The 26,924-nt window shown below is 37.9% G+C and overlaps 1 protein-coding gene and 1 non-coding gene across 2 annotated transcripts; both read left to right on the forward strand.

The window, feature by feature from the left end:
* The first annotated feature begins 12,325 nt into the window (after nt 1-12,325).
* Nucleotides 12,326-12,539, forward strand: LOC141570961 (small nucleolar RNA U3). The gene has a single exon (XR_012495390.1). It is a non-coding gene; the product is annotated as a small nucleolar RNA U3 (small nucleolar RNA).
* A 463-nt stretch (nt 12,540-13,002) lies between these two features.
* On the forward strand, nt 13,003-26,924 carry MED6 (mediator complex subunit 6). The gene is made up of 8 exons (XM_019733344.2): nt 13,003-13,116; nt 16,316-16,475; nt 17,523-17,614; nt 19,372-19,454; nt 19,758-19,866; nt 21,193-21,308; nt 25,327-25,354; nt 26,525-26,924. Exons 1-8 carry the CDS (start codon nt 13,095-13,097, stop codon nt 26,653-26,655), a joined length of 741 nt encoding a protein of 246 aa, XP_019588903.1. The 5' UTR covers nt 13,003-13,094; the 3' UTR covers nt 26,656-26,924.

The following is a 26,924-nucleotide window of genomic DNA, read 5'->3' on the forward strand; positions in this document are numbered from 1 at the left end:
AGGATGCTTCATGTCTACATATTTCTGTTTCCCTTCCTTTCTCCTCCCTCCTTGTCTCTCTCCTCCCCTTTCCGCCCCATCTGGAAAAAAAATCTCATCTATCTTGTCAGCTCAAATGTCATTTCTGATATAAACCCTTTGCTGAAAATCGACCCTATTGATCCCATTATTTCCTGGGTAGAATTCATTATTCCCTGAAGTATAGTAACAGTATAATAATAAATATTCATAATAATTATGTATTGAATAAATGAAAAAAATAGATGTATATACTCTTTCCCTAGTTTGTTAGTAGAAGAGTTTGGTGGCGGTTGTTATCTTTTTTTTTTAATACTACATCACTGTCTAGGAGAGCTTGTTCATTCCCATGGGCTTCAATTACCAACTCTACACAACTAATTTCCAAAGAAGTTCCAGTTTTGTGTCTTTTATAGCTCACCAGATATTCCAGTGGGGAAAATAAACCAGAGACAAGGACAGTAATCAGAAGTCGATTACAATAATCTAAGTGAGAGACAATGAGAATGGAAATTAGAGGACAAATTTAAGAGACTTCTGAGATATGAGTTGCTTCCAGGCCAGATGGCAAGACTCTTGCCTGTGCTCTGGAATGACACAATGTGTGCGGATGCCTGCTTCCCCTATGGTGAAGGCTGACACAGGGGAAGGCTTAGCAGGACTAAGGAAGGTCAAATATCTTCAGAGCACCACTCCTTTTCCCTTCCCTCTCTTCTCAAAGTCTGACGTACAGATGGGTAGGAAATCAGCAGAGTTGGGAAGCAGGAAGGAAAATTCTAGTTTCTCTTCTCCCTACCCAAGTTTTAGATCTAATCTTTGGTCTTGGGCTTCCTGGATATACTATATGAAATCAAGACTGCCAACTGCCCTTAGTGATTGTATGATAGACCAAATAATTTCCTTTAGGCCCTCTCTTCACAATTTATGGCTTTTGGCAGACTAGCATACTGGATGCCTGAATCTACCTTCATTTATTATCAGAGCTGGATTCTCCTGGATTCACATTGAGGAGTGTGGCTCTAGAACAAAATTCTATGTGTGATCTGTCAGGTCTGACCACAGGTAATTACAAGGCTTTGTCTGGCAGGCCTCTTGGGGGAAGCTGCTTTCCCACACCAGCTTGGTGCACAGCCAGTGCACTGTAATTATCTGGAGGGAGTTGAGTCAAGGACTCAGGTCCTCTGGGACCAGCCATGCTCATCTGCAGACCTGCGTTCCCAGCCCGGGCGCTTTCATTTGGAGTCTTCTTTATCAGGGGACTTTGGCTGAGACCCTTTTCAAGCACTGCATTGTTAGGGGTCCTTGGCTAAGGCAGTTTTCTCAGTATCTTTTAACACCTAGCCTTTCCCCTTCTCCCCGTCTTCCTTCCTGTGGCCCCACAAGTCCATAGAAAAGCAGGACGTTTTGTTCAGGGCTTCTTGGCAGTGAGATGACATTCCCCATTTGTGCTTCCATTTGATCTTTGCCTGGTGCTGTTCCACGAGGAAAGGGAACATTAGAGAGCCAGGGTCTTCTCTTGTGTCTCCTGCCTGCACTGTCAAAATAAGTGAATAAAGTGGTTTGACTGTTACTTTCATTTTGGCTTGTTATTTAACTGACCATGTCAGCACCTGGCAGCTTGACACGCATCTGTTTGATTTCCTTGTCTTTTAAATAGGTATAAGAATATTCTATCCCAACCCCCTTCTATTAAGGGCTCTGGGCTCTTGAAACAAGATCTTTTTGGTATACATGACATAGATTCTACTCTTTCTTTTCACTCTAGCAAGATTCAAATATTTTGAGAAAAGGAGAATGGATAATTCAGATGCACATTAGACTACATTGGATAGAATATTGAAACCTCTAAAGTAAAACACATAGTTTTGCTTGGTCTACAGAATAATGTGACTAATCTTGGCCAGGAGGAGCATGATTGTGAATTAGCTACAGGTACACTAGATTTGAGACACTAAACAACAACCCACTGCATTGCTTTAAACGATACAGAGGAGGCTCTTAGCTCACAGTGGTTTAATTATTTTCTTGGAAGACATTATACTTCTTCATTCAGGAAGCCTAATGAATTTTATAATTACCTTTTCCTCTGAAGTCCACAAGTGATGATTCCTCATCTGAAATGGTAAAGAAGAACCCACAGCAGGAAGCATTACTGGTGTGTGAAAAACTCAGGACGGCACTCCTTTGCTGACTGTTACCATTTTCGCACATACCCCGCAGTTGATTAAGTGCTTGCAGAGGAGAGGAGGAAGAGGAGGGGAGCTAATTTCCTTTATCCCTCCAAGGTCTATATTGCTATTATTTTGATAGCTCCCACCTTAGATTAGTCCATCATCACCTCTTGTCTGGATTGTTAGGAACTATTGCTTAGTATGTATCCAATTCACCCTCCACACAGACATCTGAGTTCCCATTATCCAATGCAAGCCTCCATTGATTAGGCAAAGCCTTTAGGATCAGGTCAAATGCCTAAGCAAATAAGATCCGAGATAAATTGGGCTCAAGTGTCCCTTCCAGTTTCATCCTCCAGCATCATCACATTGTATGCTCAAGGCCCAATATACTTGCTCTCCTTTGAACAAAATCCTTTCCACTTCTGTGACTTTTCACCAGCCATTCCCCTAGGCAGAGCAAAATGCCCATCTTCTTCCCTCTTCTAGGAAAAAAAATCACACTCATCTTTTGATACTAGTTCAAATTTCAGTTGTTGTGTCCAACATGCTAAAGGCAGAGCAGCTAAATGGGAAAGAGTAAGGGGACTGGAGACTTGGCCTCCATCATTGATCACTGTAACCTTCAGTGACTTCTTTTAACTTCCCTAAGTTTCTGTTGCCTCATGTGTAAGTTGGGGATTTTTTCCTCCCAGCTTTATTACCGTATGATTGACAAATAAAAATCATTTATTTAAAAATATATTTATGTTGCACAATGTGATGATTTAATATACATATACATTGTGAAATGATTACCATGATCAAGTTAATTAAGGTATCTATCACTGTTACCTTTTTTCTTTTGTCGTAAGGACACTTTAGATCTACTCTCTTAGCAAATTTCAACTATATATATATATACTATTATCATTAACTATAATCACTATGCTGCACATTAGATCCCACAAACTTATCTTATAACTGAAAGTTTATACCTTTTAACCAACATTTCCCCATTTCCCTCAGTTCTTGGCAACCAGTGTTCTTGTCTCTGATTCTGTGAGTTAGCGATTAATCGTAATTACTGCATGAGGTTGTTGGGAGGATTAAATGCAGCAGTCTCTTTAAAGTGCTTAGCACTGTGCCTGGCACATCAAAAGTACTTAAGTACTTCATATGTAAATGTTTATTATTTCTATTTTTGCAGACATTTTTTCCAATTCAGTTGTATTTTAACTTTGTTATGTTTCAGCTTAACTAGCTTTTATGCCTAGAATTATATTAGTTTGGGTGAGATGAATAACCAGGGCAAAAGTCATTACCAGTTCTAGTTAATTTATTCCTTAATATTTACTATAGCTATATCTCATGGAATATGGTTGAATAAGTTATATTGAACTGTTATATGACAGTGATAATTATAAGTGTAATTCTATCAACAACTATTAAGTCAGGATTAAGCTTTTGTATTTTGGGGATTCTTAGAGTTCAGTCAGGTATTTTTAGTGCTTTGCTTTAATAATAAGCAACATTAACATAAAATAATTAAAGATTGTACCTTTGTAAAATCTTTCTATGTTCACTATGTGTAGAAAAAAGTGTTTTTATTAAATTTATACACAGAAGTGGGATTTTTAATACCACTTTAAATTTATTCATTCTAATTTCCAATTTGAACTTATTTCCATTTTAATTGCACATCAAAGTCAAATTTATTTCCATTCTATATCAAAATGCTGCAGAAATCATTGTGATTTCTAATCTAGCTTTTGAGATCCGACAAACTCTTATATGTAAATACAGTTTTCTGGTAAAAGGGGTAATTGAATTTGCAGTAAATATTAATTATGAATTACTTGTTTCATCTTTGAGTGCATACATGTGTATAACTATGTTTTGTTCATCTAAAAATACAAATTGTTTTAAACATGTTAAGAATAGAAGCCTTCCCTCATTATTCCACCGTTTCTCAAGAGCTTTACAGTTGACTTGTCTTCTGTAAACCTATAACATGTATTACATAATTTTTCACTTTGTATTACAATATTGGTTCGCACAGCCATTTTGTATGCACCCACAATTGATAGCTGAATGAATAATTAAAAATGAATAGATGAATGAATACCAAGAAGACAAATTGTTTCTCTGAGTGATTTGTCCATGAATCAAACAAATTTTCTCAGTTTTTTAAATGGCATATTAAAAAACAGAGTCCTGATGTTAGCACATATAAAATATAGTTTTACATTTTACATGGTTATACTGTATATCCAAATAGTATATGAATTAATAGTCTTCATTTGCATATAACTTGAGAATAATTTATGGCATGGATTGGTGACATGAGAAAAGATGCTGTATTACAAAGTATCATTTCAAAACATTTGTCTGTTTTTAAGCTTTATTTGGCTGTTTTTAAGTTTTACTTTTTTTAACCTTTTTTTCCCCCATCTCATTTATTTTTTTTTATTTTTTTCATTAGTTTCAGGTGCACAAGACAAAGCAAAACTTAGACGTTTATCATTTATATCCCTCACACTGTGTGAACCCCCCTCCCCCATCCACTATCCCTCTGTACGTTCCCCAAATTAATTTTCAAAACCCCGTGGTCATCTTGTGGTTACCGACTATTTTCTAAACCTCTCACCTTCCCCTTATCCCCACCCCCCGCCCCTCTGCAACCCTCAGTTTTTCCTCCATTTTTTTTAACCTTCTTTTAATCCAGGTCTGTGAAATGACTTCAAATCTTACACTTCAGCACCCACAGGAAAGAAAAGAATTAGCTCTCACTATATGTCAGATTCACAGAAAGCCATACTCACAAGAACAGAAATCTGTGAAGAAAAGGGTCACTTCATCTAGCAGGAACTAGAACATGAACCCAGAAATTTTCTTCCTACCAATAAATATTTGGTAAATGTTCTTATATAAATATACTCTATACATGGCCCTAGGAAAATAAAATTATTTATTTGTGTCCATATATTTTAGATTTAGAAATAAAGAAAAGGTAGATTGCAGGAAAACTCAACAGGAGACGGTTATTGGAGAATATAAAGAGCATAATTACGTATTAGGAAGGCAAGCCTAGTATTAGAGTTACCAGGCAACAATCCCAAAAGAAAATAGCATGAAAGTGGATTGGGAAATAGAGTCATCCAATCATCCAAATGCCTGGGCAATTAGGTGTCTGAGAAGAAGTGGAAATGAACATATTATCATTTCATGGAGGCTTAAGAAAATTTCTTAACGCAGCAGAGAGAGGATAAAGAGACGGGAACTATTTTTGGGCTTACACACTGTTAACCATTTTCTGCCTTCTCCCTATCAAACTACTTTCCTCCAACTAAAATCACGTTAATCACCAATTGGCAGCATCTGCACAGTGATAAACTTTTAAAAAAAGATTTCTCCTCATTCTAATCTTGCTTACACATAGGTTTCTGTGTATTTGTGTAAATATGTATGTTTGTGTGTGTGTATGTGTGCACACATACAAATTTGCTCTCCTGCATATTGAGCTGAGAGTGTGAGTGAAGGAAGGGCGAGAAGAACATTCAAAGTTTCCAGGTAGAACCACGTTCAAGGGTTCAAAGACAGTAGCATCTGGTGCAGTTCCGGAATCCTTGAGAAGCTTATTGTAGGGGTTCAGTGTGTGGAGTGGTAGTAAGGGGTTGGGAGATAAAGCTGAAAAGCAAGTTGGGGCCCCCTTACATTTCATCCTGTGGGCAGAAAATAGGGAGTCAATAGAGATTTTAGAACAAGAAAACACTTTTTAAAGACAAGTTTCCCTGGCAGCAATGATCAGGCAAGATAGAATGGGTGAGGGGAAGGAAAGGGCAGCAGTGGCCATGCATAGGGGCCTGACACAAGACGGGCCTCAGGAGAATGGATGAGATTTGGTGCTACCTTGCATGTGGGCAGTGAGGAAGAGGGGAGGCAAGGTTTCTTAGCTAATATCAAGAATCCGGGCCGGAGTGAAAATCTTTGAGTCTGGGACACACAGCAGCAAGTTGGAGCTGTCCAGTAAGCACTTATGAATATGTTCCTGGAATTTGGGAGATGTCTGGATTAGGCTACTTTGCAAGCTGTGATGACATAGACGGAAACTGAAGCCACAATTGAATTAGATCGTCTAGAAAGGAGAGTAAAAAGCAGAAAGATAGAAAAGATGACGCATGAAACTAAGGATTAGGGAATTTGAGGATAAAAGGAAGGCAGAGAAGCCAAGGTAAGAGATAAAAAAGGAATGATCTGAGAGGCAGCATAAATATTAGAGGAGGGTGGGGCCATGGATACCAGGAAAAGACGGCTTGGAGAAGTTGTGGGTATCTGTATCCAACACTTAAAGAATGCATTTCCTTCTTAAACACATATGATCATATAAAGCCTAAAGCAAATCTAAACAAATATCAAACAAATAGGACATATTCTCTGAGAACAATGCAATTAAATTACAAGTTAATAACAAAAAGATTTTAAAATTTCATATATTTGGATATTAAAAAATCATACTTATGAGTAACTCATCTCAAAAAAGGAATTGAATTAAAACTTAATGAATACTCAGAATAAATGATACTGAAAATACTCTGTCAGATCTTGAGGTATACAAGGAAAATGTTTATTTAAGGAAAATTTATAGCATCTCTAGCTTATTTAAGAAATGAATAGAGGCTGAAAGTTGATGAGCTAAATGTTCATCTGTATAAATTAGGAAAAGAACAACAGAATAAAGCCAAAGAAAGTAGAAGGAAGGAAAGAATAAAAATAAAAGCAGAAATAAGTGAAATAGAAAAAGATACCACAGAGTGACTTAATAAAGCTGAAAGCTGTTTTTTAAAATACTCATATACAATCAAATTAGATAAAACTTTGGTGACAGTAATTGTGAAAAAAGAGAGAAGAAAAAAATATGACTAAAAATGGGGACATATGTGCAGATACAGCCTAGATTAGAAAAACAATATGAGAATACTATGAATGATTTTATTACTAATAAGATCTAGGAATTACTACTTCTTTCCTGTAATCTTGTTAGTAAACTACCTAGTCCTCTACTTGCAGTCTCAAAGTAAAGCAAGGTCGACCAGCAGATTTCCAAGCCATTGCCACAGCCATCCCCTTTCCAAGGTTTGCTGGAACTGTCACTTGAGGTAAAGCAATTTGATGTTCAGCATCACTTCTGGGGTCTTTCTTACCATATCAGTAGTTAGTCATGGATCTACCTTGGTATACTCCCTTTGCTTCACTCAGAGTCAGCCAAGCATCTCACCGGCAGACTCAATCCAAAGAGTGCGTGAATTGCTAGCCATCTTTGATTGCCATACTGGAATCTGATCAATTTACTCCACCTTTGCTCCTGCTTTTTGATACCTCATGGAGTCTTATTTGAGGTTCAGTGCTGCACAATCTTATGGACACTTGACCACTGTCCTGCAATGAGAACAAAATCCAATGAGAAGTTCTTGGAGGGAAGATGATTCTGTTTCTTTTGGGCTAAGCTTGTCTGTACTACATGTTTGGGATTCTAGGGTAGAACACTTAGTGATCAGATTTTTTGGTTTTTGATTACAGCCATTTCCCTAGGTAAACAGTTTCCTTCAGAGTTGTTGTTCCAGGTCAGGCTTTGACATTTGCCATGCAGGGATGGTGTAGATTTCCTCCCAACTTCTAAAATATAAAATATTGGTAGCATGTCTCTCCCTGGATCATTGGGGCCACTGTCAGAGGTTCCAGAGTATCTTTTCAGATATAGCTCTTAAGTAATTCTGAGGTGATTTTCTCTCCTGGTCTATATTATGAAGTAGCTGGCTTTTCCCTCATCAAATAACAAAGAAAAATATTTGCTAGAACACTTTTCTAGTAGTACACCACACAAAACACAGCCATGTATTTTTCTTTTTATTTTGTGGATTTCCAGAACATTAGCATAAATAAAGTTATTTGTTCTGCATTATTCTAAGACCAAGAGAGATTTTAGGAGGTTTTTTATTTATTTATTTATTTTTTTATATTTTTTTTTATTGGGGAAGGGGAACAGGACTTTATTGGGGAACAGTGTGTACTTCCAGGCCTTTTTTTTTTTTTTCCCAAGTCAAGTTGTTGTCCTTTCACTCTTAGTTGTGGAGGGTGCAGCTCAGCTCTAGGTCCAGTTGCCGTTTTCTAGTTGCAGGGGGCACAGCCCACTATCCCTTGCGGGACTCGAGGAATTGAACTGGCAACCTTGTGGTTGAGAGCCCACTGGCCCATGTGGGAATTGAACTGGCAGCCTTCGGCATTAGGAGCATGGAGCTCTAACCACCTGAGCCACCGGGCCGGCCCTAGGAGTTTTCTTGTCACTTCCCATAAATCATTGCCATTTAGCAGTGTCATTACATTTCATTTGTTATTGAATTCCAGAAGTTTATTACTGATCTGAGGGCCATTGCATTATCCATTCATTTATAAATGATTTGTTTATTCAACAAATATTTGTTAGGCATCTATTATATGGAAGATACCTTGCCAAGGATTAGGTAAATACCATCAAGCAAATACATATATGACCATGTGCTCATGGATTTTAGAGAGTTTCTTTTTAGAAGAGAGTCTGAATTCAGGCCCTGGAATTATAGAGGTATTCCTATAAGGACAAGCACATATTTCTGTAGGTAAAGAAGTGGGATGACATGATATGTGTAAATTTAGAATATAGGAATGTTAGTGAAAGTGAAACGTAGTGATGAGGAGCAGTGTGTCAAGTATTTAAAAGGAGCCTGTATGAGGAAAAGCTGTTTATTTGGATGGTGACCATATGAAGGAAAAAGAATACAGTGCCTTATCAATCATCCACAAGCATAATTTCCTTTATCTAATCAGAAATCATTCCCATCCTCTTATTGAAGAGCTTCTTATTTTTCTCTTTCACTTACGCTGTCACACTTGCATATCAAATGAGGTAAGTCCCCACATCACAAGGACTCAAAACGGCACATTGTATGTAGGGGAGGCAGGTACAAATTTTTAGCATATGCTATAGTAAATGGAGTAGATTAACTAGCATTATTACATAATTTTATAAAAGAGAGAGTACATAGCAAAAATTGTGTGTGTGTGTGTGTGTGTGGGGGGGTGGGTAGTGAACACACACAAAAAAACCCTTATTTCTGCTTTTGTCAAGGTCCAGTGTAGGTCAGTAGTAACTGTGGCCAATCATTCAGAAACCCTGGCTCCTCCATTTTCTATCCATGGCCTTAGGGTCTCTGACATCTAGCTAGTGGCTGCAGAGAGAGAAAGTGGAAAAAGGCACCCATACTTTTAACCACTTTGGCCTGGAGATAATACTCATCACTTTCTTTCATATTCCGTTGATGAGAACTAGCTTTGTAGCTCCATGTAGATGTAAGGGGAATGGAAAGTGCAGATTAACTGTATATTCAAGTAGATAAGTTTGACAGCAGCTAGCTTATCTGTCAGTCTCATTTGTAAAATGGGAGTAATAATAACTTCTGCTTCATAAAATGTGAGAGAAAAATTAGGTAATTCATCCAAGTGCTTAGCACAGTGCCTGATCTATAGTAAGTGGTTCGGCAAACATTTTTGACACCTATTAAAAATATTTCTGATTAGAACTAATACCTTTGTGGCATTCTACTCCTTAAAATCTTTAATACCTTCTCATTTTCTCTGAGTAGAATCCAAATTATTTACAAGGCCTTCTGTCATCCGGTCCCTGCCTTCATTCCCAATCTCTTCCTTCCTATCATTCCTCCTTTACTTCTATGATCTTCTTTATATTGGCCTGTTTCAGGTTCTCAGATCAAGCCCTTTTCCACTGCGGGGTCTGTGGTTCCCTCTGCCTGGAATGCTTGTACCACAGCTCTTCATGTGGCTGGTTCATTCTCATCCTCCAGGTGTCAGCTCAGGTATAACCCTCCTCAGAGAGGTCTGTCCTGATCATCCTACCCAAAATATCTGCCTCAAGTTATTCCCTATCTCGTTTCCCCCCATTTTTGTTATCACAATCTGTAATGCTCTTCTTTGTTTACTTGTATATTATCTGTCTTTTCCATCAGAACTGTTGGCTCCTTGAAGCCAGAGGCTTTGATTGTTTACGGTTTTATCCTCTGCCACTAGAGCTAAGCAAAACATCTAGTAGGTATTAAATAATTGATAACTAATTGAATGAAGGAATGAATTAATTGGAGATAAATTGAAAATCTTCTCAGCTGGGTGTTTCACCTTAGCCTATCAACACATTCACATTTCCCTATTATTATTTCTGTACAACTTCCAGGTAGTGTTCTAGCTCTAGCCTTCCCTCTCAGCCAAGCTTCCTGAAAACACAGAGTACACTCAATTCCATTTCCCTTTACTCCTGAATATACTCCCCTCTGACTTCTGCCCCTACCATTCCACAGAAACTTCTTGTTTAGGGGATCCTATTTACCAAATCCAATGCTTGAGTCTCAGGTAACTCACTTGTCTGCTTGACACAGCTGAGTACTCCTCTCTTCCTGAAACTCTTCTGCTTTAACTTTGTACTCCTATGGATACCTGTGTATAGCAGTGGTTGCCAAACTCAGGGCAGTTTTGTGCCCCCGGGGGATATTTTGCAATGTCTGGAGACATTTTTGGTTGTCATAACTGGCAGGGGTCTGCTACTGGCATCTAGTGGGTAAAAGCCAGGGATACTCCTAAACATCCTATAATGCAAAGGACAACTTCCCATACCTCCAGCAAAGAATTAACTGGCCTAGAATGTCTATAGCACAAAGACTAAGAAACCCTAGTGCGCAGCGTGTCCTGCAGATAGTTCATGCTTAACATGGACATGTTCGAAACTAAATCATTACCCCTTTATTCACCTACTTGTTCCTTGCTATTCCTAATCTGATTAATGGCACTTAGTTTTATAAATCAGTGTTTTGGGAATCATTTTTTATTTCCTCTCTCTCCCTCATTATGCTCATCTATTAGTCACTAATTCTCTTTTGATACTATCTCCTAAATATCTGCAACCTTTTCTCTTCCCTCAGTTACCACTGCCTTTATACAAATGCAGACATCGTTTAGTTTGTAATGGTCTCCTAAACTGTCTCCTTAAAAATGTGCCCAACTCATCCTCCTTGAATAATCCTTCTAAAATGGAAGCCCAATCACATTTCTTCCACTGCCTACAAGATAAAGGCTGAGCTCCCAGGTCTGGCTTACCATGCTTACATTGTGTTTTATTATCTACGGATCCTCCTTTTGTTGCTTTCCCCTCCTAATGTCCTTCTCTCCTAATAAAAACACAAGAAAACAAAACCAATAAAACAAAACAAAACGCTTGATGTTTCACACCTGTTTATTGGACATAACATCCTTCCTTTTTGGAATGCTCTCTCTACCAGGTTCCCTTCCCCCCCAGGCCCTCCTGAAAATTTCCTCCTGGAAAAATCTGTCTTTTAAAAATTCTGCTCTGTGTAACATACATACTTCTTTTGGGACACTTTTCTATACAAGTGTCTCAGGTGTAAAATTCCAGCTCAAAAATTGAAGTGTAACAAAGCAATATCTTTTTATTCCACTTAGATTTAAAATTTTTGAATTCCCAGTCTATGAATTTACTGGAAAATCCCAGTAAATTCATGATCTTCTCCCCTTGCCCCTCGGTTGTGGTTAAATTTGGAGGAGCCTTCATAGTACTTAAGTTTTGTAGAAGATGAAGGCACTTGCCTCTTATCCCTGTATCCAGGGCTCCTTTAGATTTTGGGGTTCTCTTCCAGGTATCTGTGTCTTGCTTGCAGATATCATTGTGCTTTTATGGGGCTACAGTGGAGCTCGAGCTTTCTGAGGCTTTCTGGGAAATCTTTCTATGGCTTTCCCATATCACAGAATTATTCCCCTCTCTGACATATTGCTACCTACCCCAGATTGCCTGGAATGCAGACACTCGGTCTTTATGTAGACCCAGCGTTATTCCCTTTCTTTTAATCTTGTTAATATTTTACTTCAGAAGCATCTCCTGTCTCGTGAACTTTTTGCATCAGAGGCATGTAATGTATTTACTTAACGGGTTTAGACTTTTAATGGGTTTAAGTCATATAAAAGGTAATGACTTGCAAATTCTTTCTGCTTAGTCCTGTCCCATCCCCACTCTTGAGTCCGGGTAAAAAACAGAATGGCCAAAGACTATACTTTCAGGGATCATTTCTATAGTTTGTTACTAGAGAAGTTTCTGTGATCGTGCAGAGCACCGGAAACCACGAGGAGGAGGTGCAGTGTTCTGTCCTGAGCGTGAAGCCGGCTCTTGGTGCTGCTTTTATAACTGTCATTAGCCATTGATGATCGTTCTTCTCTTCCTTTGGGAAAGTAAGAGGGAGAGGACCCATACTGAGTGGCTTTAAGGAAAAAAAAAAGAGAATGGCCAGCAGCTCCTAAATCTAACAGCTCATTGGATACACCTGAGGGAGCTTTGAAACGTTGAAGATGCTCCCACCCCCAAGTCTGCGTAATCAGAATTTGTTTTTTTAAACGATCACAGGAGATCAAGGTCGAATCTTCGAATCTCTCAATGGTTGGCGTGCGTATCACTCGCTCAGCCTTTTCCCTCAGTCTCCCAATTTTTTTTTCAGTAGTACGCCTTGCCACTTGCCCACCGCGCGGGGGCGCCGCTGTCTCCTTCCAGCCGGTCGCTCCTCCCCTCCGCCCTCCTGTCCCCGCCCAGCTCCACCGCCCCGCCCCGCCCCCGTCCTCCCCGCCCCCTCCACCTCGCAGCCGCGGCCCCGCGCTCCCTGCCTCCTCCCCTTCCCAACCCTCCTTTCCTGGACTCGCAGTCTCCACCCCTCCCTGCATTTCTCCTCAGGTTTCCCTAGGATCTGCCTCCCGCTGCTTCCGTCGTCACGTTGTTACGTTTTCTCTGCGCCGGAAGGAGAACCCGCGAACGCTTTGGGAATTATGGCGGCGGTAGACATCCGAGGTAATCTGTGCTGTTAGCCTCTGTTTCCTGACTGTCTGGGGTCTGGTTTGGGGCTTTATAGCTCGCGGGGGCAAGGTACAGGTTCTTTTGTGATGTCTCCCAGGCTCTTTTGAATGGTTTCTGTGGACGACCCAAGGCTTCAGTCTGGCGACAAGTTGCATAGCATAGTTTCCCCCTTTTCCTCCAAGGTCTCTTAGGAGCGTCTAAATGAAGGGATTGGAAAAATCTCTGGGTTTTGAGCCCTCAAACCTGCAGGGTTGTTTCACACATACATTTCTACAGCAAATATTGGGGTGTTGTGTCCTGGTGAAGGAACGGCCTTTGGGCAGAGTGGTGCGCGGGTTAATGAACCAACATGATTTCTTTCATGTCTTGGCACTTGGCGTGGGGGCTGCCTGATTTCTGACATCGCGCCCTAATTCGTCCCTGGGCATGAGTCCCCAAGATTTTCTTCTGTCCGTTTTATTTTTGAGTCTGTAATACTTTCCATCGAACACCTGGCAATTACTGAGGGCAGGTGTCGTTTCTCTTTCACAGCTGAACTGTAAAGGTACGCAAATATTCGTTGAGTCAAGTGAATAAATATGGGGGGAAGCATTCCCTTCATTGCTACTTGATCTCGTGTAGCATTAAGCTATACAGTCTCTTCTCAGCTCACGTACAGACATCCGTTCCAGTGAATTTTTGGGGGAAAAAACACCAATAACCTAGGACTTGTGCTCTGCGATTCCAAAGAGTGAAGGAAAGGGCGATTAAAAAATAGCCGAAACATGAGAACGTAGTTCTAAACAGACCAGGTTCCTCCAGGTTGGGAGGAGGTGTCATGGAAGTTCCCAGGAAAAATTCATTGGCGAGAGAGAGTGCCTGCGAATATCTTTATCTTTTACTGTTGTGGTGGCTCCCACACAACTTCTTACACTTGTGTGAAACTTTCAACGTAGAGTTATTTCCATTTGAAACTGTGGTACTTTTTCTTAAAGGAAATGTGAATTTTTGTACGTAGGTACACACCCCAGCAGATTAAAGAAAAAGGACTTTCCTCAAAAGATGTTTAATTGTAATATGGCTCCTACTTTCTACATAGGGTTGTTTTGTTTGTAAATATACTTGATTTTTAAAGGGAAGTGTCTGAGATTCTTTTCTCTGTATTAACCAAAGTGGAGTCTAGCGCACTTATTACAAATATATTTTCATTTATAGTTACTTAAAATGTCCAGTGATCTTCAGCATTTCTGTATAATATTTTTATGTGTGCGTCTTTCATTATAAATTAGAGTTTCAAGTACCTAATTTCATCATTTGTTGATTGTTAGAGAGCTATGTTTGGACTATGGGAACACTCACCCTTGCTACTGAATAAAAGAAACATTTAGTCCATCAGGCTGTTTTCATCTATTTCACTTTCATAATGTTTTACTTTTTACTTAGATTTGTTAGAGTTATTACAAAGGCTCAAAGGTGGGGGTGTGTCAGATGTGTTAGAGGAACAGCAAGGAGGTGGGTATGGCTGAAGCAGAGTGAGAGAGGAGGAGGCGGGAAGGAGATGAGGTCTAGAGATAACTGGTAGCTTGGTCCTTATCTTCCTGTCATTGCCATTGCCTTCCACCAGGTCCTCATCACCTCATGCCCGTAGCTACTGACTGTCCATAATTGTTGGTAGGTAGGCTCTGTACTTACACTTTTATTTATTTCTGCTGATTGCTCTTCTTTCTGGGGAAATGATCTGTAATAACAGTTTATTGTCCATAGCTTATTATGATACCAGATACAGTTTCCACTATAAGTGAGAAACCTAAAATTGTCCTTCTACAAATGCTTTTATATAATCATTCCTAAAGAAATGAAGAAATGTGTAACAAATTTGCTTTAAACAAAACTAATAACTGGGTTGTAGTAGTTCAAGCTGAGAATAATGATTATCCTTAGTTGCTTTTCATTAGAAAATCTTTTTCTGAAAATGTTATTTTCTGGCCTGTTATATAGTTGGTTATATCATGATCCATTTATGATGAACCGTCTTAATGATTTGTACTGATTATTTATTTGGTCATTAACATACTTCATTTGTTTCCTCTATTTTATAATGCACACAGCACATTTTACCTTTCTATAATTACTTTATCATTTAATTCATTTTGCTCACAACTGCTTGTCACCTTGGATTAGGCCTGACTTCTTTAAAAATGCCAGAAGCAGTTACAATATAGGATTCTTCTTCCTTCAACCAGTATTATATAGGCTTTTTGATGTTTATGACTCGCGCCCAGTGGGGTTTAGTAGTCAGTGTATGAAACGTCATTGCAGTCAGTAACCAATAAAAGCTCATTAATTGAAGGTGTCTAGCTCTATTTACCATGTTTTAGTTTTCTTTTTGCATTTTGAAAAATTTAAGATTTAATTCTCTAAAGTATGAAATTGTATGGCTGTAATTAAGTTCATTCTACTTCTCATTTGCCCCTTAACTTTTACATCATTATTATCTCATCTATAATAATAGCTTCCTAATTTATTTCTCTGTCCCTAATTGGGAAGTCTCAAACTGGTGGCTATGGATGTGTTTTCTTCGGCATGGGTGGTGTTTGAAAATTTTTGAATTAATTGCCTAGTTGCCAACATATAAAAACTCAGTGTTTCCAGTTTTTCCTTTTTTTTTTTAAATTAAAGTTTATTAGGGTGACAGTTGTTAGCAAAGTTACATAGCTTTAAGGTGTACAATCCAATTTTTCAAAAGAACTCTTTAAAGTTCAAATTCACTTCTCCACCTAATCAAATTACTCTCCAAACATATAATACACTTTTATGTTTTCCTACCTTTTATATGTATTCTCGTTGCTTAGAATTATTTTGCCCCTCCTTTTCTGGGGGTGAATCTCTATTTATTCTTTAACATATAGGGCTAAAACCCACCTCTTTCTCGCCCCATGAAAAATCATTCTAGTTCCCTCAGGTAACGTATTCTCCCTCCACTGTGCTCGCATGACACATTTATTCATACCTTTATTATAGTACTTAATCATGTTGAATTGTCATTGCTTTCTTGTATACTTACCTCTTCTGTTAGATTTTGAGAGGATGTAGGTTAGTATCCATGTTATCCTTCTATTCATAGTGCCTACAACATTAGATACATGGTAAGTGTTTGTTGGATTGGATTTTTTTCTCTTTTCTCATCCTTTATCATTTTGTTTCTTTCCTACAGATAATCTGCTGGGAATCTCTTGGGTTGACAGTTCCTGGATCCCCATTTTGAACAGTGGCAGTGTCCTGGATTACTTTTCAGAAAGAAGTAATCCTTTTTATGACAGGACATGTAATAATGAAGTGGTCAAAATGCAAAGGCTAACATTAGAACACTTAAAGTAAGTTATTGTAAGGCAGTAGCATATCCTCCAGCTAGAGATTCTGCAATAAACAGTTCTTTCAAGCTGTTGTGAAGTACAGAGAGTTTTAGAAGAATTGGAGTTTTGTTTGGGTTTGTAACAAATTTGACATGCAAAGGAATTATTAGTAGTCACTTGTTACCTAGGAAGTCTTTTCTGTATAACTTCAAATATCACTGTCCAATTAAAATACAGCTATAGGGTTTAGATGTATATCTGATGAATGATTTAGCAATGCAACTGTTATCCTTAACCAGAGAACTATATTTATTGTCTCCTCTGCATCTAACTTAATGTCTTAAACCATAGTCTGGTTTATAGTAGATTTTTCTTTGTCTGACAAATAAAAAAAATTTAGCCAAACAGGTGCAAAGCAAGTTTCTTCAGACGTAGGATGCTAAATAATTAAGAATTTATTACTGTTACGAAAGTTTTTGAAACAACTGTGTGATAAAGTTTTTTATCTGTCAACTAAACATCAGGGTGAATTCATGAAATTAAATTTCTATGGTATTTTAAATAACTTTTATTATGAGACAAATATAACTATTAAGACAACTTATTGTTGCTTTTAAACAGTCTGTCAGATCAAAAATGTGTTGGGGCAAGGATAAGATTTTTGTTTTCCAGTTGGGTAGAATGTATTGTTGACATATATGGTTAAGGCATGTATAATCTTCAAGTATATTTTTATCTTTTACGTATATTTATAGATTGCCTTGGTCAGGAAGCTTCATGGTATCTTGGTTGCCTTTTTGGAAACATGCTCTTCCGTGTACTTTCATGACTGAAAATACTCAGGTTTAAGTTCATGAATTTTTGTAAAGGAATTTTGTTGTCTAAGAACCAAATCTTTATTCCACCTACCTGGGAAATTGTCAGTTTTATTAAACAGCCCGTTTTTAATATCAAACACTGGCAGTTTTAATCCTATTTACAATGTTGCTATACTTTTATATAATAATATGAATGTTCAACAGAATTGTAGGGCATTCATAGATCTCTGGATGTCTATTCTGTTTTCAGTCAAATGGTTGGAGTGGAATACATCCTTTTACATGCTCAAGAGCCCATTCTTTTTATCATTCGGAAGCAACAGCGGCAGTCCCCTACCCAAGGTAAAATGGGTAAACTTCAGGCATTATTTTCTTAAAATACCATGATTTATTTACTTTCTGAGCGCTGTGTTCTCCTCCCCCTGCTCCTCCTCCTCTTCTTCCTCCTTTTGGATTGGGTTCTGTTTTGGGGATCCCCAAAGCACATGCTCAGTGCTTTACTAGGAGGACTGAGCAGGCTCAGCATATAGTCAGTCATGTCTAAGATTTGTTATGGCAACACTGTAAGGATACACAGCCAGATCAATAAGGGAAAAAGCTGTTTCAGGTGGGATCTGTAGGAATCCATGTGTAAGCTTCCGATACTTTCCATCGGAAAGTGAGGGGCCACACCAAGTACACCCTCCAGCAGTGAAATGCAGCCCCATGTGGGTAATATGCCTGTTCAGAGAAGTCCATTTGAGACTCTGAGTCCAGAATTTTTGTTGAGGGCTAATGTAGGCATCCTTTGCTTGCTAAAATTCCAGATTCTGAAGGAAATCAGGTTTCCACTATAATCATTATTTGTATAATTTGTCTACGCAGGCTGGTACAGCAGGCATAGCTTTATCATTTAGGTAACAAGCCAAGTTCCACAAGTCACATAGTTGGACACCAGGAGTCTTTCAACATGCCCAAGAACAACTCTGCACGCTCTAACAGCAACTTGCTGTATTGAAACCACCTCTTCCTGTGAGCACAGTTGTTGGGATTCCAACTGAACCTCGAGCATCCTAAGTCACCTTTCTTCTCATCTCAGTCCACTGAGTGTAATTCTGTTGCAAAATACATGGTAGATGCAGTTGTACCAAATTCATAGAGGGTTGAAAGTCCTCATTGCCACATTCAACCAAAACTCTTACCTGGGTTATATTACCAAACAAAAACTTGCTGTAGAAATCACACAAAAGAGTATAGAATTTAGATTTGATTTTGAATCAAAGAGTCACCTATTTGTAGACACGATCCATTACATCTCTTAATTAGATAGATACTCTCATCAAGACATTTAGAAACAACCTTCATCCTGGTATTGATTCTAGAGAATGACTTGTTAAGTTGTAGTTCCAGAGTCAAGAATTTAAATTTAGTTTGAAAATCAAAGATCTAGAGTCTCAGCCCAGAGAAAAAGAGAACTTCAGAACAAAGGCAAGACCAGGGACAAGATTTCCATGATGAGAGGGTTCAAGGTACAGAAGCTACACAAAATGGCACCAGCCTCACTAGCAGCTGTTTTATTCCTTAGGACCCAGGACTGGGACACAGAGGCAAGTTCAGCACATCTGATATCTTCACCCTGGGCCCTAAATCTCTTTTGCTCTAAGGTCTTACTCCCCGAAGTGTGGTTGACTGATGGCAGCATTAGATCACTTGGGAACTTGTTAGAAATGCACCCTTCTTATAAGTAAGATCTGGTTTTAACAAGATACTCAGGTGATTCAGATACACATTAAAGTTTGAGAAGCACTGATCTAGGGCAAGAATTGGCCAACTTTTTCTGTGAAGGTTCAGAGAGTAATTTTTTTAGGCTTTGTGGGCCTCATGGTCCCTGGGACAACTATTTTAATTGTGCCATAGCAACCTTAGATAATAACGAAAATGAATGGGTGTCGCTTTTTTCCAATATAACTTTATTTACAGAAATAGGAAATGCCAGACCCTGCCTTAAGCTTTAATATGGAAGAATGTCAAATTTTAGTTGTTCTTTTAATGGAAATCTATTTAGTAGCTTGTGTACATAGCTATATTCATAAACTTGTTGTTTTCCCCCACTGCTTTAGTTGTCCCACTGGCTGATTACTATATCATTGCTGGAGTGATCTATCAGGCACCAGACTTGGGATCAGTTATAAACTCTAGAGTGGTAAGTGTCTTCACATTCTTTAACTACTAAAGAAAACATTTAATTGAGCTACTTGCTTCCAAGAATCAAACAGGAGCTCCTCTCCCTTGTGTAAGTTGGTATAAAGCATTGAGTATTAGAATGTTTTGAGCATTGGTTACTCTGGGCCATCTCCGTGTTAAAAGTGTATACCACAGCCCCAGCAATATAGAAATTCAGGTTCTGAAAAGCAGGGAATTACTGTCTTTGCAATTGTAATATTTCTGTATTTGGAAATTTTGGTTGATCGAATGAAAAATTCAGAATTCATTTTCTTCTTACAAGCTTACTGCAGTACATGGCATTCAGTCAGCTTTTGATGAAGCTATGTCATACTGTCGATATCATCCTTCCAAAGGGTATTGGTGGCACTTCAAAGATCATGAAGAGCAAGGTAGGTAGACACCTAGACCCTACTAAAATACTGTTTGGTGCTCTGAGAATGAAGCTGTTTTCTTTAGGAAGATGGCTATTGATGATTTGTAAATGTGTTTTACTTCTTTGGAAGATTCTTCATAGGATGAATGATGATGTTGTCACAGCTACAATACATGTATCTAGATGTGATAATAGCTTTCCTATAGGAGCAGATATAAATTTTAATCTGTTAGGGTAAGTGGTAATCTTTGATAAGTGGATTCAAGGTTTTTACATATTTGGAGCATGCAGAGAAAATCATTGATGAGGAATGAGTAACAATATTTCTTGCTTACCTAACTGTTGAATCATCTTGAAATTTGGAACCTGAATCCCTCCAGTCTTAAAAGTAAGGGAGATGCTCTTAGAGCCTTATCTCTGGATGACCAGTCTGTTTTCTGATCTTTCCATGTTATCATCTGTTGTGACGCTAGGTTTCCTAGTTTCCATAGCTGCTAATCTGCTTCTTGTTTTACACAGTATTTTACCAATAAGAGTACTTCTAGAAATGTGTCTGTAGCAGTATATTTATAGTCTGTATTTCCTTCTCTGAGAATTAGCAACTCAGAGTAAATTATTGATGGAAAAATAGCCTTTAAATAGAATTCAGACCTGTGGAATGGTCTCTCAGATACAGCTGTATTTATTCTTAACAGTGGTGCAGGCTGCAACATTGGGTGTAGGAAAGTTTGTATTGATTAAGTAAATTTCTCAGAGCTCTTTGCCCCTACCCTAATGAAATGTTTGGAGTAAAACTTATCTGGAACCCTTCATTTAGAGACAGTATCCCAATATCTCCCATCCCAGGGAAAATTACAACATATCGTTAATCTTGCCTTGATCTTCTGTTGTTTGGTCTGTCCTGTTTTTCAGTGAATTATAGTCTTCATAATTGAGTATGGTAACGTGGTGAAAGTTGCATTTTCCATTTGCACCTATTAGGTTTTATGGGAAAAGACCATTTAATACACTTAAAATATAGAAAAAATAATCTGGATTGTGATTTCAGTTATGGAAAATTCTAGACTTAAAATTCTGTTTTCTATCCATGCTTATATACTAAAACTAAAGTATCTTTAAAAGACATATCAGCTTTTTAAATGTTAGAATGTTAACTTCGTTTAAGAGGGAGCATTAGAATACTTCTGTGTATATGTTGTGTGTAATTTATTTTGGGGATTAACTTCTAACTAGCAGCCATTAAAAATAATGAAGTTTGAGTATATTCATGCTGGACAAAGATTTGTAAAATATAAAACACCAAACTAGGCAATGTTTTGATTGGGACTTCATATTTTAATAGATAAAGTCAAACCTAAAACCAAAAGGAAAGAAGAACCAAGCTCTATTTTCCAGAGGCAGCGTGTGGATGCTTTACTCCTAGACCTCAGACAAAAATTTCCACCCAGATTTGTGCAGGTAATGAGAGCATACATGATACTTTTGATTTGACATTTTTTCCTGGCATTTTTTTTTTAATTGAGAACTATTTTACATGTGACCTAAAATTTTGATTTTCATCTTTAATTAAAAAATGATCTCTCACTCAGAGGAGAGGTTTACAAAGACTTAGTGGAGGAAGTGGGTAAAGGGAATAGAACTAACGCTGTTCTGTGCTCTTTTGAGTGTTTGCAAACTACGAGCACTGCAGGCAGACAATATTCTCCTTTAGAAGGTTGCTTGCTGGAAGTGTCCTAGACGGTAACAAAACTAGAATCTGAAACTTAGGCTGTATGAAACTTATGCTATGTGCTCCCTTCCAGCCTGATACAGTTCTTAAACAACATAATAGTTAAAACTTTTGTAATAAAAGAATAGAATATTTGAGGTAGAGGGTTTGGCCTGATAAACGGAGGAATAATAATAAATAAGTTATATGAATTCCATTATGTTATTTGAAGGGGTCCCAACAGCAATCGCAAATCTACCTGCCATTGTACTAAATGAGCTTTTGAACTGAAGTAGGTATGAGATGGAATATGTGAACATGTTATTCTCATGGTTAGTTTTAGTTCTTATGGACCTTTACAGGACACAGTTGGAATTCAAGATAGGAAAGCAAGTTTAGAGAAATCTCATGATTGCACTTGAAGATGAAACAGCATCTGATGAATAAATGAAATTATAGCTGTGTGTAGAGTAATGAGTACCCACTATAGAGTGTAAGAGGTTAGATGTGGTGGACCATTCACTCAGTGAGTATAGAGTATATGCTAGGGAGTCTGGGGGAAGAACAGCTAGACCTTCCAAGGATAGTAGCCGTTAGGTACATGTGACTAATTAGCATTTGAAACATGGATAGTCCATATTGAGTTGTGATATAAGTGTGAAAAACCACACTGGATTCAAAGACTTAGTACAGAAAAACTAAAATATTGATAATTTAAAAATATTGATTATATGTTAAAATGATAATATTTCAGCTATATTTGGTTAAAAACATAAAATTCATCTATTTCTTTGTGAGAATGTGACTACTAGAAAATTTAAAATTACGTATATATCTTGCATTTGTGGCTCTCATTATATTTCTTTTGGACAGTGCTGGACCTAGAAAAAAATGGGAATAGAACATGCAAAACCAGAAACATGAAGGAGTGCTAATGAACATATACTCAGAAAACAGAAAGTCTTTAGTTTGTTCTTTTTTCCTAGTTCTTTGAGGTGTAATTAGATAGTTTATTTGAGAACTTTCTTTCTTTTTAATATAGGCATTTATTGCTATCAGCTTCCCTCTTAGTACTGCTTTTGCTGCATCCCATAAGTTTTGGTATGTTGTGTTTTCATTTCTCTCCATATAATGTCTGATTTCCCTCTTGATTTCTTCTTTGACCCCTTGGTTGTTCAGGAGTATGTTAATTTTCACATGAGTTAGCAGAAGGAAAGACCTATTAATGATTAGAGCAAAAATAAATAGAGACTAGAAAAACAATAGAAAAAAAACTCAATGAAATAAAGAGTTGGTGTTCTTTAAAAGATAAACAAAATTGACAGAACTTTAGCTAGACTAACAAAAAAGAGAAAAGACTAAAATAAATAAAATTAGAAAATGAAAGAGGAGACATTGCAACTGATTCCACAGAAACAACAGGGTCATAAGAGACAAGACTGCTGTAAACAATAATATGCCAACAAAGTGAATAATCTATAAGAAGTACTTGGAAACATGCAACCTACCAAGACTGAGTCATGAAGAAACAGAAAATCAGAACAGATCAGAAATGAATACGGAGATTAAATCAGTAATCACGAACCTCACAACAAGTAAAAGTCTAGGACCGGATGACTTCACAGGTGAATTCTACCAAATGTTTAAAGAGAATTAGCACCAGTTCTTCTCAAACTCTTCCAAAAAACTGAAGGGAAAGGAACACTTTCAGATTCATTTTATGAGGCCAGCATTACACCAAAGACAAAGACACTAAAAGAAAACTACAGTCCAATATCCCTGATGAATATAGATGTAAAAATACTTAGTGAAATAGTAGCAAACCGAATCCAACAGCGCATGAAGAGGATCATACACCATGATCAAGTGGGATTTATCCCTCGGATGCAAGGATGGTTCAGTATACTAAAGTAAATCAGTGCAATACACCACATGATCAGAACAAAGGATAAAAATCACATGATCACCTCAAAGATGCAGAAAAAACATTTGACAAAATCCAACACCCTTCTATGATAAAAATCCTCAACAAACTAAGTATTAAAGGAATGTACCTCTACATAATAAAGTCCATATGTGACAAACCCACAGCTAACATACTCAGCTTTGAAAAACAAAGCTTTTCCTCTAAGATCAGGAAAACGACAAGGATGCTAACTCCTCACACTTCTTTCCAACGTAGTACTGGAGGGAGTCCTAGCCAGAGAAACTAAGCAAGAAAAAGAAATAAAAGGCATCCAAATAGGAAAAGAAATCAGACTGTCTCTGCAGATGACATGATCGTATACATAGTAAACCCTAAAGCTTCCACTAAAAAAAACTTAGAATTAATCAATGAATTCAGTAATGTTGTAGGGTATAAAATCAACACTCAAAAATTGGTTGCATTTCTATGCACTAACAACAAACTACCTGAAAAAGCATTAAAAAAAAATTAGGGACAAACTTTGTTTCCAGCTTTATTGAGGTATAATTGGCATGTAACGTAGTGTAAGTTTAAAGTATACAATGTGTTGATCTGATATGTATTGCAAAATGATTACTACCATAGCATTAGCTAACACCTCTATCACGTCACATAATTACCATTTTTTTTGTAGTGAGATCATTTAAGATTTACTCTCAGCAACTTTCAAGTATGTAAGATAGTATTAACTATAATCACCATGTTGTACATTATTAGCTTCCCAGAACTTATTTATCTTATAACTGGAAATTTGTACCCTTTGAATAACATCTCCCCATGATTGTCCCCTCCACCCCCTCAGCCACTGGTAACTAAAACTTACTTTCTGTTTATATGAATTTGGCCTTTTTAGATTCCACTTAAGTGATATAGTATTAGTCTTTCTCTGACTTATTTCATTTAGCATAATGCCTTCAAGGTTCATTCACTTTTTGTTTTTTAGATTTTTATTGGGGAAGGGGAACAGGACTTTATTGGGGAACAGTGTGTACGTCCAGGACTTTTTTCCAAGTCAAGTTGTCCTTTCCATCTTAGTTGTGGAGGGCGCAGCTCAGCTCCAGGTCCAGTTGCCGTTGCTAGTTGTAGGGGGCGCAGCCCACCATCCCTTGCGGGAGTCGAACCGGCAACCTTGTGGTTGAGAGGACACACTCCAACCAACTGAGCCATCTGGAGGCAGCTCAGCTCAAGGTGCCATATTCAATCTTAGTTGCAGGGGTCGGAGCCCACCATCCCTTATGGGACTCGAGGAATTGAACTGGTAACCTTGTGGTTGAGAGCCCACTGGCCCATGTGGGAATTGAACCGGCAGCCTTCAGAGTTAAGAGCATGGAGTTGTAACTGCCTGAGCCATCGGGCCGGCCCCACTTTTTTTTTTTTGTAAATGACAGAATTGTCTTTGTTCTCAAGGCTGAATAATATTTCATTGTGTTTGTATATATACGAGTGTGTGTGTGTGTTTGTGTGTTTGTGTATGTGTGTATGTGTGTATTGGATTCTACTTAGCTGCTTTTTGTAATCATTGTAGCCTGGGTGCAGAAGCAAAGGGCTTTGTAGGTTCTCAAGGGTTATTTATGTTTGACTCTTGTTCTAGCTTTAGATTTGTCTTTTCTGGAATAAGTCAATAAGAAGGAGAAAATGATAAATTTTTATGGTACATGGTTCCTCTTCATTGAAGTCATTTATAATATAATTTGAATAAAGGTGTAATTTTAATAAGAATTATGAAATGAAGAAGAAAACTTGTCTAACCTGCTTTGTTTTCCTCTACTTCTCCTCCTTCCCTTTTCTTTTTTTAATTACAGCAAAAATCTGGAGAAAAGCCTGTCCCAGGTATGGTTCATCTGATACTCTTATTAAACTTGAAATGAGACCAAAATAGCTTGTTCAAATCAGTAACAACTATAGCATGTTAGATGAGCTGTGGTCGTTTTGTCCTTCTGGATTCATTGTAGTTTGTTACTCCTGGCCTTTGAGATGGCTGAATTGCCCAAAGATAATGCTTTTGTGGTAGTGATATTAGAATTTAAAAGATGGAGTGGGAAGAGTAGGTATTGAGGAGGTGTGGAAAACCAAGGTGATTTCAGGTTGGTTTTAGTTCAAATCTCAGCATGCTGAAAAAGGTCTTCTGTTTCATCACTGAAAAGAGGTATTGAACTATCCAGTGAACTGGGATGGAAAATAATGGGTGCAAAAATATGTATACACATTTTAAGAAAGGAAAAACTATTAAAATTGTAATACTCAGTATATACCAATAACAAAAGATGAATGAATACAAGTCACGTTTGACTTCTGCAATTACAAGAGGTGCTCCATGTGGTTACCATCAGCGTCCAGACACTTCTGATTATGGCGAACTACTGCTTGAGCAACATCGACAGAGTGTCCGCTTGTATTGCTGTGAATGCCGTTCCAATTTCTTCACACAGTACCATGTGTTTGAAACTTATCATGAATGCGTGCAGTGGTTAGGCGTGTTGGAGGTGCTGTTACACACTCACACCTCCATTGTCGTTGTACTTGCACAACGCTCTCGAATTTCAAATACCACTTCAAAATGGTCTTGCGCTCCTCGAACAACTGTGCTTCTGCCATTTTCTTTGACTGTCCTGCCTGTCGCATGGTGACGCTTGCATTCATTTGATTAACACCATCTTTTGAGCGAACGTCATACTATATACATTGCTACCATAATTCAACTTCGAAAAGTAATAAATAGATAACATCTCTTAAAATGTGTATACTTCTTTTTTTGACTCCCTTGGTATTTTGGTTATGTGTAGTATCTTATTGCAATCTTGTGTTTTTGTCTAGTATCAAGAATTTGTTTGGGTAAATGGGTTGTTATACATCTGCCCGGTGAAACAGCTAAATTTAGAACTTGAGATATGCAGTTCTAAATGAATTTGAGCGCCTCAACCATTCACATTAAGTGTTGTCTAAATTGGTCTCATCTCCATCCTTCTGCCCCTCCAAAAAATACTTTCTTTTGATGTGTAGTGGATCAGACAAAGAAAGAGGCAGAACCTATACCAGAAACTGTAAAATCTGAGGAGAAGGAGACTACAAAGAACATCCAACAGACAGTGAGCACTAAAGGCCCACCTGAAAAACGGATGAGACTTCAGTGAGTATTGGACAAGAGAGAAGCTTGCAAGACTTCCCTTGTCCGTTATTGTACCTCATCACTGTGCCGGGCTCTTGAACTTCAAAATTTTTGTCAAAACCCTCTCATTTGTATAGGATGTACTTGTTCTTTAAGAAAGGATGTAAGGACCCTCATGCTTTAGATAGGAATGTTTTCATGTATCTTTTGTAACCTTTCCCCTTGGACTGGAGCAGCCTCCTTATTTGTATTGCTACATTTAAAACCAAATAAAGGTATTTGTATAAATTATCA

The sequence above is a fragment of the Rhinolophus sinicus genome, linkage group LG03 (assembly GCF_036562045.2).
Source record: "Rhinolophus sinicus isolate RSC01 linkage group LG03, ASM3656204v1, whole genome shotgun sequence".
NCBI classification, from domain to species: domain Eukaryota; kingdom Metazoa; phylum Chordata; class Mammalia; order Chiroptera; family Rhinolophidae; genus Rhinolophus; species Rhinolophus sinicus.